General features: G+C 42.4%; 1 protein-coding gene across 3 annotated transcripts in view; it reads left to right on the top strand.

The window, feature by feature from the left end:
- The window catches only part of flna (filamin A, alpha (actin binding protein 280)), a gene marked incomplete in the record, with an annotated part of 51,228 nt that overhangs the window by 17,871 nt on the left and 19,401 nt on the right, over nt 1–13,956 (top strand). For all 3 annotated transcript variants that reach the window (XM_035656077.1, XM_035656078.1, XM_035656076.1), the window contains 16 exon segments: nt 3,124–3,375; nt 4,630–4,727; nt 6,142–6,289; nt 6,560–6,678; nt 6,774–6,851; nt 7,366–7,528; nt 7,660–7,860; nt 10,775–10,912; nt 11,874–12,000; nt 12,083–12,219; nt 12,346–12,542; nt 12,621–12,734; nt 12,831–12,974; nt 13,054–13,177; nt 13,481–13,641; nt 13,743–13,833. In XM_035656077.1, the coding sequence (XP_035511970.1) occupies nt 3,124–3,375; nt 4,630–4,727; nt 6,142–6,289; nt 6,560–6,678; nt 6,774–6,851; nt 7,366–7,528; nt 7,660–7,860; nt 10,775–10,912; nt 11,874–12,000; nt 12,083–12,219; nt 12,346–12,542; nt 12,621–12,734; nt 12,831–12,974; nt 13,054–13,177; nt 13,481–13,641; nt 13,743–13,833 (2,292 nt within the window).

Below are 13,956 nucleotides of genomic sequence, written 5' to 3'. Positions count from 1 at the left end.
TGTGTGTGAGAGGCATAAATCAAAAAACAACACATATACACACGTTATCAAGTGTTCTATAAGTGTGAGCGAATTTATGTCATGCTTAGATTGACCTTTGTGTGGATCCAAGAAACAGGGAGGCACTGAAACAGCAGCAGACTGTATAGGCCGGGGCAGGGTCTTGCTTTAACCCCGAAATGTTTCACTATTTTTGACTTTGGACAATAGACAAATGATTATCCAATTTACTGTAGAGCTGTCAACTGTTATATTTATCGCTATTATATATATATATAATAAGTGTTTTTTAATAACAGTTAAGTGTTCTGAGTAATTTCTTCAGTCAAAATGTCCAAAGTCTCTGATTTCAGCTTCTGAAATAAACTCTATCTTCAGGCAAGGGTGTAGCACAAACATTTTGAGTCTGTACATAGGCATTGTCTGTGGGCCCCTCTCCAAATTCACAGCTATTCATTCTTGTATCTTTGTATATTCTGCCCCCTTTTCCCCCCCACTCTGACACCTCTAGCTTTGGGAAACGGTTTTCACCATTTGAACTTTTAATAACAATTAATCGATTAATTGAGAAAATGACAGACAGACTAATCAACAACATAAATAATCTCTGTGACCTCTTCCGCTCCCGTTCGGGTGATGTTGTTCCTGTTCTGGTGTGTTTATGCTGTGGTGGCTGACGGGCCGCTTTGTGACACACCCCTTCTTTCGCTGATGTGCATTCCTGCTGCAAGTACCAGCCTGTGGCACACATGCACATGCACCGATCACGCCCTCCTGTCAGCACAAATGGCAATTTATAGCTTATCAGTTTTATCTTTGTCTTCAGGCAACATTTCTCTCTTGTCTCTTCTCTCTGTTGCTCCCTGTCTCTAATGTCCCTTCCTTCTTCTTTCTTCTTTTCTGAGTTGCCACTCGGTTGCTATAAAGCCATCCAAACAGGATGGTCTTGGTCTGACCCTGCTTTATCACCATGCTGGGTGTATTTTTCCAGTAGGAGCAGCTGACATGTCTTGTATCGCAGTGCCGGCAGCTTGTGAACACAGTTCTAGTAGTTCTGCATGTAGGCAAAGAACCCCTCTGATGTGAAGCACGCATGTGTTTTAACAGCCTTTGTTTCCTGACCGACCTGCTGCTCTGCTCCTTGTCTTCATCATGCATTCCAACCTCCTCTACTTCTTTTTGGTTCAGACCCCCATCCATCCCGACCTTGTCCTCAAACTCTCACTGCAGCTTTCAGACTTAAATATTCAGCCTTTTCAGTAGCCCCAGCCCCCCAGGTGCAGCCCCAGGCCAGCGCCCTTATGCAAAAACATCCAAGAAAAAAAACTCATTCAAGACCTCATTGTTGTTGAGGTTGTGCTGCTGCTACTGACAATTATTCCAGTCTAGACAACAACAACAAAACAGATTAAATTGATAACTATTTGAGGAAGCTCTCATGTCCAGAGCCATGTTGTTCTTGCAGCCTCGTTCTGGTTTCATGGTCTCCTCAGCCCTTATCAGTGTTGAAAAAAAACTGCACACAGCTGCTGTCAGAATTGAGATTCACACGCATGTTAACATACCAACAGCTGTAACTCTGACACCCTGCAGAAGGGCTGAAATCAAGTCCCTTGAATGCCATCAGCACCTGGCCTCAGATTCTTACAAGAACCTTCTTCATTCTTAACTACATTCTAATCACTATCAGCTGGAGAAGCACAAACACACTGCCCCACCCTTTCCTTAAAGCTGGACCTGAGCAATCACCCCTTCTGATCAACTGCTTCTTGTGCAACATGTGCACACACTGCAGTTGTGTGTGTGTGTGTGGCTTCTCTTCCTCATGCCCGGGCTCGCTTCTGGTTGCATCACTTTCTCCTGTGTTTTTAGCCGAGCGTGTGGTTCTGTCTGAACACGGACAAATGCCTCAGGTGCCATTAAGAACAACCTATTGCTAGACGTGCTGCTGTGTCAGTCTGTTGCAATATGGTAAGCGAGTTTGCATCTATAATTAATTCTCTGAAACCACAACTAATACAGAGAACATTGAGGATGATGTTGGCTGTTAAGGTGGCACATTCATGTATTGCAATTTTTAATATAGCTGTTCATACTTCTGCCCAGATGTCCCCATGTGAACATTTATATAATTGTTGCTGTATGATTCATGTGGAAATTTCCCTTGACACTTGTTCTTTCACACTTTGTCTCTTCCCCTTTGGATTATCTAGAATTTGTCTCAGCCAGAGACAGTTTTACTATTTTTTTTTTCATGTTTGTCTTTTAACAGAATGTGTATTAGTAAAGTGGAGACACTAGAGGGAAGGTACGTTTTTTTTTTTTTATCTTTCAAAAAGAGAGGCAACTCAAAGGGCTTTACGTGTTACAAAAATGACTCAGAACAATCCTTAAGAGGACATTTAATTGCGAATCATATCACAATATCTGTCAAACTAATCACAGTATGATGTTGTCGCCATACCGTTCAGCCCTAGCCCAGTATCTGCACTAAGATCACGTAGACCACGGTCGTTTTATCTGAATAACCTGAATACCTTTTATCAGTCTCAGAGCTGTGATGTGGTCTGCAGCCAGATTTAAATCTGTACAAAAGGCTATAAAGTACCACCCGGGTTGGTCAACATAAACCATTGTTTAGTCTCAGACCAGACCACGGTGGATGATTTCTAGGTATGCACCCACTCCTCCTTAAAGACAGAGCCATACATTAGATAGTAGATTGCAGAGAGACTCTGAGGGGATTTGGAATTTGAAGCACAAATCATTACAGAGCTTCACTTCTGAAACACTGAGGTTTAAATAGAAGATCAAAGATCAAAAAAGAGCCAGAGTCATTCCTCTTGGCAACTGCCATTTTTCCTCCTCTATTATTTCCTAATGGTTTTTAATCTGATTGTATTTTAAAGGAGAGGCTGCATCTTAACTTCCAAATCTTTGGAATTTTTCAAGTGACCTTCCACCCTTTCTATACCTCGCCCTCCTTTCTTTTATTGTACTAAAACGCTTTTAAGTAAGAAGTCTGTCGTCTATGATCTAGATGCCAGTTTCTTCAAGTTTTTGTGAATGTTTAAGCATGTGTGACATGACTTCGAATCCTGTCTCTCTTCCTCTGGACTGTAGACTCTAAAGCCATTGTGGATGGGAACCTGAAGCTGATCCTGGGTCTGATCTGGACCTTGATCTTGCACTACTCCATCTCCATGCCCATGTGGGATGAGGAGGAGGAGGCGGATGATGGCAAGCAGAAGACGCCCAAGCAGAGGCTGCTGGGATGGATCCAGAACAAGCTGCCCGAGCTCCCTATCACCAACTTCCACAGAGACTGGCAGACCGGTCGGGCCTTGGGTGCCCTGGTTGACAGCTGTGCTCCAGGTGAGACATCTTTTGTGTTCCTGTGTCTCAAAGAGGGATTCGTGTGTATGAGCGGAGGGTGGGATCATGTTCTGTGTGTTTCAGGGGTCAGTGGAGGTGAAGGGCTAGAATGTGTGTGTGTGTGGTGTGCATGTGTTTCCGCCACAGCAAGGTTGTTAAATTAACACCAGCCGAGCACTAAGTGTTAGAACATCTTAATAAAATTAAATAATAATAAATAACTTTGCAGACTTAAAAATACAATGGATGATCTGTAAGGTTGTTACAAATCAACAAGGTACAAACTCTCCTCCCTGCCTAAACCCGGCATGTCTTTGTTGTCCCTGGAGTCAGAGTCCTGGTAGGAGCTGCTGTAAATCACATATTCCGTCCCGGCTCCGTTGCAGAAAACCTCCCTTGTACTTACAAGCTCACAGTCAGGTACAGTCAGATGGGACTGCTAACTAGTAATGATGATGAGCTGAAGGGGGATGAGGGGTAGTGCTGAACCTTTCCATTATGGCTAAATTAGGAAAAGAGACAGGAGGAGCAGGGAGATGAGGAGACAGAGGGGAGGAGGGATGTAGGTGAAGGAAAGTGAGGCATGAAGGAGGTTTCTGTTTACATGCTCAGGATGTTTGGCATACCTGTGGATCACCAACAGCCTTGAGCCAGAGATAAGGATTCAACAAAAGCTTTAATTCCCCTCCAGCAAAACATTTCCAAAAATAACAACCCCAGAGACTAAAGACTCAGTTAAGTTTTTTTATTTTATTTAAAAATTTAAATACAAAATTTGCTGACACACTTTGCCAGGATACGCTTGTGTGATAAAGAAGGAACAGCATGACATCCAGTGGATGAATTCAGGGGCAGACATCTTGACAAACCACAGAGACAGATGTGTGGCCCCAAACCAGATTACTGCTGCAGATTCACCTTCAAATAAAGATTAAGCATGTTTTGCGTTCTCCCTTTATCTGCTGGACGTCGTCAAGGCTGTAACTTTGGAGTCAACACATTGACAGGCTGTAACACAAGAAGCTCTCAGATTCACGTCTATGTAAATGTTTAACTATTTTATACTGAATTATGATTGTGTCTGTTTTTCATGATTTTAAATTTCAGGAAACATTTTTAGGTTTACACAGTCCTGTCATATTGTCATTTAAATGTCCTTATCATGATATGTTTCTACTTGAATACATTAATTGATGAGTTATTGCCCCACTGCTGCCTGTAGAAAGTCCAACTTACCTGCTTCCTTTCCTGCAGGTCTGTGTCCTGACTGGGACCAGTGGGATCAGACTAAACCAGTGGACAACGCCCGTGAGGCCATGCAGCAAGCTGACGACTGGCTGGGTATCCCACAGGTAAAATAAGTACTATTGCGATGAACCGATAAGCTTCTTGTGACATAAGAAATAACACGTTCATAAGCAACACACCCAGGAATTCTGCTATAGCCTTAGTTGGTCTTCTATGGCCAAAAGCTAATGCTGGCTAATGTTGGGCAACTTGAGACGTATTGTATATTGTTGTGTAACTGAATCAGTTTGCTGACTTTGTCTTGCGTCTCTGTTCATGATACTATTACTGTGAAGCATACAACTCATGCAACATCCAGTGCTGCCAACCTGGCAACTTTCTTGCTTGATTGAACAACTTTTCAGATCCTCTTAGCAACTTTATTTCTAAAAAGCAACAAGCAAGAATGAGTTTGGAGCACTCCTTCTTTTGCGGCATAGGACAACAACTCCACTAAACTACTCTGCTAATTACATAATATTTGTCATGTATGCATGTATGCATGCATGTATGTATGTATGTATGTCACAAAAGCTATGGCGCTGTGGCACCAGGCCTGTCAGGAGCAGAGGGCCAACACTCAGAGCGAGTGAGGAGTCTAATGAGGAGGTTTAATTCAGTGATAGACCGACTGATCAATTGGACAATTAATCAGGCTGATTATCTTATAGGCATTTTGAGATGTCTGCACTATAAATGGCAGGCCGTCAGTGTGGCTGCTGTGGAACAAATTAGTGCCCCAAAATGTTGCTCTGACCTCTTCTTTTTTGTATTTAGAATAACACATTATCATCTCAATGAAAGGTACTGAAACAAATGTATGTGACATATCATTATTTTGGCTTGTGGATTTTTTTCATCCACCAATCACCTTGGCCTCCATGGGGCAGAATCTAATTAACATACAGTACTGGTGGGCTGTCGGAGAAGAACACAGCCATAACCTTTTATCCACTTTTGTGTTTGTCCAGAATGAAAAGCTCAACATTCAATAGAGAGGTTCACCAAACACAGTGTACAACTGCACTGGTTGTCGGGTTTGGTCGCTCTGGTGAATGACAGCAATGTGTTGGCATGATTGGCACAGTGCAGGCAGCTGGCACAGCATAGCGTGCTGACAGTTGGCTCTGTGGTCGCTGCTGTTTCCGCCTTCAGCTCTGCTTCTGCTCAGAAACTCTTTGTCCCTTCCCCTGTCGCCTTTGTGGGTTGTAACTCAGACAATAAGGGTGTCTGTATGAGTGGCTTGCGTGTGAGTCTGTCTCAGGTACTTTCTGAGCTGAGGAAGAGGTTGGTATGTGGTTTTGATCACCAAATCACAACACCTCAAAGTTGATTTTTGTTGAGAGTAGGCTCCATGGCAACTAAGCAAGCACAGCTTCAGGCTATACAGCTGTAGCCTCTCTTCTCTTTCATCAGCAAACATGCCAACAGGGAAAAAACTGCCCTTTCATTTGGAAATTATTTCTTTCCATGTCTTAGGTGATCACCCCTGAAGAGATCGTTGACCCCAATGTGGATGAACATTCAGTCATGACCTACCTGTCCCAGTTCCCCAAGGCTAAACTGAAGCCTGGTGCACCTCTACGACCCAAACTCAACCCCAAGAAGGCCCGCGCCTATGGGCCAGGTACACACACACAAACACAAACACAAATCTGCAATGAGGCTTCAACAAGGAAACAAATGTAGTTGTATTTAGCTGAGCAGCTGGATCAGCTTAGAGCAACAGGGATGATTAACTTGTTTACAGCCATGGACCCAAAAAATTAGTTTGGACTCCGGCAAAAATGAATTTAAACTCACCCACACCTACAGCCCTGTGTGTGTAGTCCAGGATCATATATGACATGTCATGCACAGGACATTCCTTATGTACTGTCACTCCTCCTCTCTGAAGGTGTTGAGCCTGTTGGTAACGTTGTGATGAAGAAGGCCTTGTTCACCGTTGAGACCATCAGTGCAGGAATGGGAGAGGTGCTGGTTTACGTGGAGGACCCTGCAGGACACAGAGAGGAGGTGAGACACTGGGGACTTAAATCCTTGTGAAATACTGTCTTTTAACTGTTTTGGTCATCATGTCACACTAACATTTTGAAATTGTTTTCTTTCAGGCTAAAGTGACAGCCAACAATGACAAGAACCGCACGTACTCCGTCTTCTATATCCCTAAAGTCACAGGCATGCACAAGGTAAGTTAAGAGCCATTTTTGATGTTTTTGGTTCCGTTTGGTTATGTTGCATGCTTTTAAAATAACTCTTAAAGAAAATTATATAGAATGCATTTTAGGGGACAATATGGTGACGGTAATATGTAATAATATTAATATTATATAATATATATATATATTATAAGATATAGTTCATAAAATTGATGATATCTGGACTTGGATAATTTAACATTAAATATATAGATAGATTAATCAATTAAAAAGCATTTATACATTTTTTTTGCCTAGATCAACACTTGCCCATTATAAGATGATGAGCTTCCTAGCTAGCAGTAAAAGTCTCCCGACAACCCATGATCAGATACAAAGACATTTCACAACTTTTATACTCATTCATTACTGCCAACAGCACAGAAAATATTGAAGACTTTGTAAATTCAGAACCTTTTTTAATGCCTTCTGAGTCAAAGACATTGACCTGCAGAGATCCTATAAATGGGACCTGAGGGTTCACTGATTCCTTTCTGCTTTGTAGGTGACAGTATTGTTTGCAGGGCAGCACATCTCCAAGAGCCCCTTCGAGGTGGAGATCGGCATGGCTCAGGGAGACTCCAGCAAGGCCACGGCTCAGGGACCAGGCCTGGAGCCCACAGGAAACATTGCCAACAAGACCACCTACTTTGACGTCTACACAGCAGGTAATAACACAGGCAATATGAGGTTTGGTTTCTCTGCTTACCATCAGGTTAGAAAGTCTGCATGGATGTGTTTTGTTGTGTCTTGTTACTCCTTTTATACTAAGTGTCCGCTGTTTGCCTGTTTCTCTCAGGCGCTGGTGTTGGCGAGGTGGAGGTGATGATCATAGATCCTGCCGGCAAGAAGAACACGGTGACTTGCACCATCGAGGACAAGGGCAACAGTAGCTATCGCTGCACCTACAAACCCACCCAGGAGGGCCAGCACACCATCTATGTCACCTTTGCTGGTGGTCAGATCAGCAAGAGTCCCTTCACGGTCACCGTGGGAGAGGGTAAGAGTTGTAGACTTGATTCCTTAGCAGCACTAGTCTATTGCAGTATTACAGAGAAACCTTGCTTATAAGTGATTCTGTATAGGATGTTACTTGCTTACTGTTACATTCTGTGCTTTTAATTTTCCTGTAAATAACCAAAATGACATTTTCAGTGACTATTAGGAATATATTATTTATTTGTTCACTCTGCTGGTTTTTCTTCTAATGTAATGCTTTGCTGTCTCTTCCTGTCATTGTATTGGATGCTGTGTCCTCTCTCTGTCTGTCTTCCCCTCCCTTCTTCCCTTCTTCCCTTCTTCCCTTCTTCTCTTTGATAGAAGCCTGGTGGTATCTGTCCTCTCTCTGGAATGGCTTCTTCCTTCTGCTGTCATTTCCTGTTTCCTGGGATCTCTCTTGGGTACCCACTGTGTGTGTGTGCGATTGCATGCATGAGTGGGTGAGCTGAGTGTCCACGTAGATACTGCACTGCGTTATCATATACTGTGTGTGTGTGTGTGTGTGTGTGTGTGTGTATTTCTGCAACTAAGCTCACTTTTGACTCTCCCAAATTCAAGGAAATCATCCTCCGTGAATATTAATTAAACCCGCTTCCATTCTCCCATAGGTGTTTGGATTTGATTCACATTATTTTCAGTTTCATCAAACCATCCAATGACCGGCATTTGTCATGTTTCTCCACTTAATCCCTGAGGTTTTTTCTTTAATTTGTTACCGTCTCTATTTATCAAGCATCATATGAAGAACCCTTTTACGTAAATTCTAAATTTCACTGTTGGGACTTAGTTGCACCCACAGTTGCAGAAACCCCTGTTTGTCTTTCTGAAACGGCATTTCTGTACTTGTGACAAATTTAACTCTGTAGACTTGATTTATGTGTGTGTGTGTGTGTGTGTGTGTGTGTGGTGTGTGTGTGTGTGTGTGTGTGTGTGTGTGTGTGTGTGTGTGTGTGTGTGTGTGGTGTGTGTGTGTGTGTGTGTGTGTGTGTTGTGTGGTGTGTTGTGTGTGTGTGTGTGTGTGTGGTGTGTGTGTGTGTGTCATCTGCCTGTAATACTTACTTGAAGAAATTCACAAACATGTTCTCATATTTCGATGGAAGAACACCACCATTAAGCAGCAGTTTTCTATTTGCCCAGGAAACAGAAGCCTCATTTCTTCCAGCTCACTCGTGGTCNNGTATGACCGGCATTGTTTAAATTGTAGCTTTTGGCACAATGATTCATGTTTTCCAAGGATTAAAATAACAGATATGTGGTAGGATTGTAATTAGCTTTGCTTCTCTTAGAGAAATTAACCTTTAAGTTGCATTGGGTGTGTCCAACCCAGACGACAGAATGCTTCAAAAAAGGAAATGAGAAAATATTATAACATAAATATCCAAACATTTTGGTACCACTTTTTAAATAGGCACTTTTGATATGGTTTATATGTTTTAACTATGAAACTGAGTTATTAATGGTTAATTGTTTTCTTAAAAGTACTTCATATATCATTGGATTGCTAGGTTATAAATAAAATAGCATTGTTTCCACTTCCTTGAAAGCGATGTCATGTAGCTTTTGCTAAACAGTGGCAACTGTAGCAACAAGAGGCACATGGGATGATGGTAAATGCTACTGATAAAAAACTCTTCTACTGCTCTAAGACAGTAGTTACCAGTGCCCAGTGGCAGCACAGTGCACATGGCCCCCCTACTCTGACTCTGATTGGCTAGTACTTGTTGCCTTCCTTGGTTTTGGTTGGATGGTTAGATTGGTTAGGGTGCAAATATCAGGGTAAGCCAATCATATCATTTTAGGTACTGTCAGAGGAATTTCTGCCTAATATGCAGGGGTGTGTATGCATATATGCCATGTAGTACCAAGACGGGACCCTGCTACTTCCCAGGATGACAAAGTCGTTATCTGTTTATAACTGGAACAACTGCAGTTCTAAAAAAAGGTTTATTGACCAGATCTGCTCCTATATGTGTTAAAATGATTTTGGTCAACCCATTTATAGACATAAGTGGTCAAAGGGTCAAATTAGTCAAAGGCTGCCCCACCGTTGTTCTTTTAAATGGCTTATAGCTAATAAAAATATTAGTAAAAATAAAATGTATCCACCATTAATAAAGCCATTCAGTATAAATTTGTTGTGCCTTATTGGAAAGTATAGGGACTTGCTACCAATTGTGATAACCTAATGAAAAATAATTTTAATCACAAACGTTAGTCAGTGTTGAGATCTGAATCCAGGATGGGAGTCTTTTATTATTCAGTTTCACATTTTCTATTTATTCTGAAAAGAAAACTTCTTCTTGGTTTTAACCAAGCAGATAACGCTTCTAAAATTTGTTACAGTGGTTACAGTATACCAGACCTGCACACATGACCTGCCAACATCAAAATAGATTTTAATATAATGAATTATAGATTTATTATTTATCTTAGAGTGCCAAGTAGCTCACTCCCTGGAAAATATCTTGTGCTTCTGTTATTGTGGGGTTTCCTTTGCTTCCTGCATGGCGGCCAACTGTGACTCAGCAGCTCCTATTTTATACACTTTTAATCAGGAGATGTGAAGATGCTCCACTTCCTGTGTGAGGCTGACTTCCTTTCCTGTGGTCTCTGAATTTACTCTGCGGAATAAGATAGATGGATAAGAGGCATGGGAGGGGGTGGAGGGTAGGAGGAAGGCGGCAAAGGACAATTGAAAAGCATCGAGAGCTTTGATCCTTCTTGAAAATGATGGATGTACCGTTCGGATGGAAATTGTTTTGGTTTCATATCATTCATCCCGCACCTCATTCCTCTTCTCCCCACTGAAACCACCGCTGAACTCACATGTGGTCATAATGTTGGAGTCAGAATACCGAGAGCTGCTCTCTGTGTTTGTTTTTCTCTCATTCTTTTTGATGTGTGTCTCTCCACAGCATGTAACCCCAGCTTGTGCAGAGCTAAGGGTCGTGGGTTGCAGCCAAAGGGCCTCAGGGTGAAGGAGACTGCAGACTTTAAGGTTTACACCAAAGGAGCCGGCACCGGAGAACTCAAAGTCACCATCAAGGGACCCAGTGAGTTATACTGCAAACACTGTTTTATTATTGCCATTTGAGTTATCTCTCTACACATCACTCTAAAAACAAAACTCTACATATCTGGATGCTGTGTGCACCACACTGCAGACAAAGTTAGCTATTAGCTGATGAACATAGTGTAGCATATAGTAGCTACTTTATGCAAAGCTTGAATATCCTGTTAACAATTTGATTTTGCTGGTTTACTCAAATATCTTCTCTTCTATTGTCTAAAGACAAGAACACTTAGATTACTTATTAAGTTATTTGGGTGGTTTTTTTTTTTTAGTATTTGTGGCAGTTCTCAGTTGTAAGGTCATGTTCTACAGATGCCTGTTTGAACTTTTGTATTCAACTAAATGAGGAAAAAAAAAGAAAACAAACGCAAAAAACCTTGGAACTGAACCTACTTTTAGAAATTGGGAGAGGCAATTTTGGTGCATGTACCCTTGCACCGGGGAAACTGCACTGAGCATAAACAGAGCTTTACAGCGAGGCCCAGACATTCCTCAATTTCATCCTCAGGAGCACATTGACCATTCACAGTCAGGCATATACTAGTTTTCAACCTATTCTTGTTTAATATAGCCCAAAATCACAAATTTGCCTCAAAGGGCTTTAGAGTCTGTACCCATGACATCCTCTTTCCATAAACCCTCAGTTATGATGAAGAAAAACTCCCAAAAACCCCTTTAACAGTTTAATTTATTTTAATAATACGTTGTGGTTAAAGCTTGTTGCGTTGCTCCCAAGTGGTCAAAGACTAAATTATTGTAGATTTAAAGGGTAACTTTGCTATTTTTAGCCTGGACTTTTTTCATTTTTGTGTCAGGTTTTGAATATGATCCAGTATTGAGAGAGTGCTGAAGGCCACATAACGGGCTGCAGTGTAATCCTTGCTGACAATTGAACACCATCAAATTATGTCCATTAAAAGTGCTTGGTGCTGTGTTTACAGAGGGTCTTGAGGAGCCTTGTAAAAGGAAAGATCTCGGAGATGGTGTGTACGGATTTGAGTATTACCCCACCACACCAGGAACATACACCATCACCATCACCTGGGGCGGACAGCACATCCCCCGCAGGTATACACACTGGCATGGACACAAATACCGCAATTGAATTGCATGGACTTGTCACTGAGGCTGATCCCTTTGCTCTGTTTAGTCCCATTGAGGTCAAGATTGGAGCTGAGGCCGGCCAGCAGAAGGTGAGGGCCTGGGGTCCAGGGCTGGAGGGTGGTGTTGTTGGGAAATCTGCTGACTTTGTGGTGGAGGCTGTTGGAGACAACGTCGGTACACTGGGTAAGTAAGCCAGAGAGATGAAAGCGGTAACACACAGTAAGATTCCTGAGGTCCTGAAGTTTTACCTTCTGGGACTCACCGACGGCTCTTCTAAGCTTGCTGTGTTGGTTTTTCCTCCCTGTTCAGGGTTCTCTGTGGAAGGTCCATCTCAAGCCAAAATTGAGTGTGACGACAAGGGCGATGGATCCTGTGATGTGCGCTACTGGCCCACAGAGCCTGGGGAGTATGCCGTGCACGTGCTCTGCAACAACGAAGACATCCAGCATTCTCCCTTTATGGCTGAGATTGTCAACCCACCAGGCAAAGACTTCTACCCTGACAAGGTATGCAGGGACATGGACACTGGCTATTTCTTTCAGTGTTTAAATAATTTTCTAAAGCTCCATGTGTGTTTGTTCCAGGTTAAGGCGCATGGTCCAGGCCTTCAAAGCAGTGGTTTGGCTGTTGGAAAGCCCACTGAGTTTACAGTCGATGCCAAGCAAGGAGGAAAAGCTCCACTGAAGATTGTTGCTCAGGTAGAGCCTGCTTCATGTTTTAAACACATTTGACAGATCTGTTTCACTTTGGAATATTGTCTTTTTTAATTATTTTGGTTTTCCACATCTGCACAGGATGGCGAAGGTACTCCTGTGGATGTACAGGTTAAGGATAATGGCAATGGCACCTACGCCTGTACTTACACCCCACGTAAACCCGTAAAACACACTGCCATGGTCTCCTGGGGAGGAGTCAACATCCCTGACAGCCCGTTCAGGGTGAGTACACACAGAAAGTTTACACAAAGGACATTTTATCTCAGGAAAGTCTCTTCAGCTGTTATGTTTTTGACCACAGATGAACATTGGAGCAGGCTGTCATCCAAACAAGGTGAAGGTGTCAGGACCTGGAGTGGCCAAGACCGGCCTCAAGGCCTTCGAGCCGACATACTTCACCGTTGACTGTGCAGAGGCTGGTCAAGGTAAAGCTCCCTGACACTGTTGTACCCTGCACACAATAGGTCACAGCACAGTATTTTCTACTAGTGCATTACCAATGAAAGAATGTTTTCTGGATCTGTAATTTTTTTGATCAATCAGAAACAGGTTGGATTTGCCAGCTGTTACTTTTTTTTTATGTTGGTTCTTCTTATTGGACTCAAGTGAAAATCTTAAGTGGAATGTGTTTTTTGCTTGTTAAAACAACCTATAACATAAAAGTATAGAAGTTCATACAATAGCTGAAAGGATTAGTGTCTTATGATGACTTTGTCTCCTGTCCTCAGGTGACATCAGCATAGGGATAAAGTGTGCCCCCGGAGTGGTGGGACCTGCAGAGGCTGACATTGACTTTGACATCATCAGGAACGACAACGATACATTCACTGTCAAGTATACTCCTCCTGGAGCAGGCAGCTACACCATCATGGTCCTGTTTGCTGACCAGGTTTGGATCTTGCATTGTTTGTAGAAAAGTGTGCATTTGTAGTGTATTGTGTGTTAAAATGTGTGAGTCTGAACGCAGTATCACTGATGTTTGTTGTTCAGGCTATTCCAATGACGCCCATCAGAATTAAAGTAGATCCCTCTCATGATGCCAGCAAAGTCAAGGCAGAGGGACCAGGACTGAGTCGCAGTGGTAAGAACAACTGTTTAGTAGGTTGTTAAATTACACACATTACACATTTTTATTTATCTTCATATTATATTTAAACCCCCTGCACGGAACTTTCATTGTGTGTTGATTCTGGCAGTCCCTGTG

The sequence above is a fragment of the Morone saxatilis genome, unplaced genomic scaffold (assembly GCF_004916995.1).
Source record: "Morone saxatilis isolate NCDOM2014 unplaced genomic scaffold, NCSU_SB_2.0 Contig15, whole genome shotgun sequence".
Lineage (NCBI taxonomy): Eukaryota > Metazoa > Chordata > Actinopteri > Moronidae > Morone > Morone saxatilis.
Note: the sequence above shows the minus strand (reverse complement) of the source record. Positions and strands in the feature narration are given on the sequence as shown.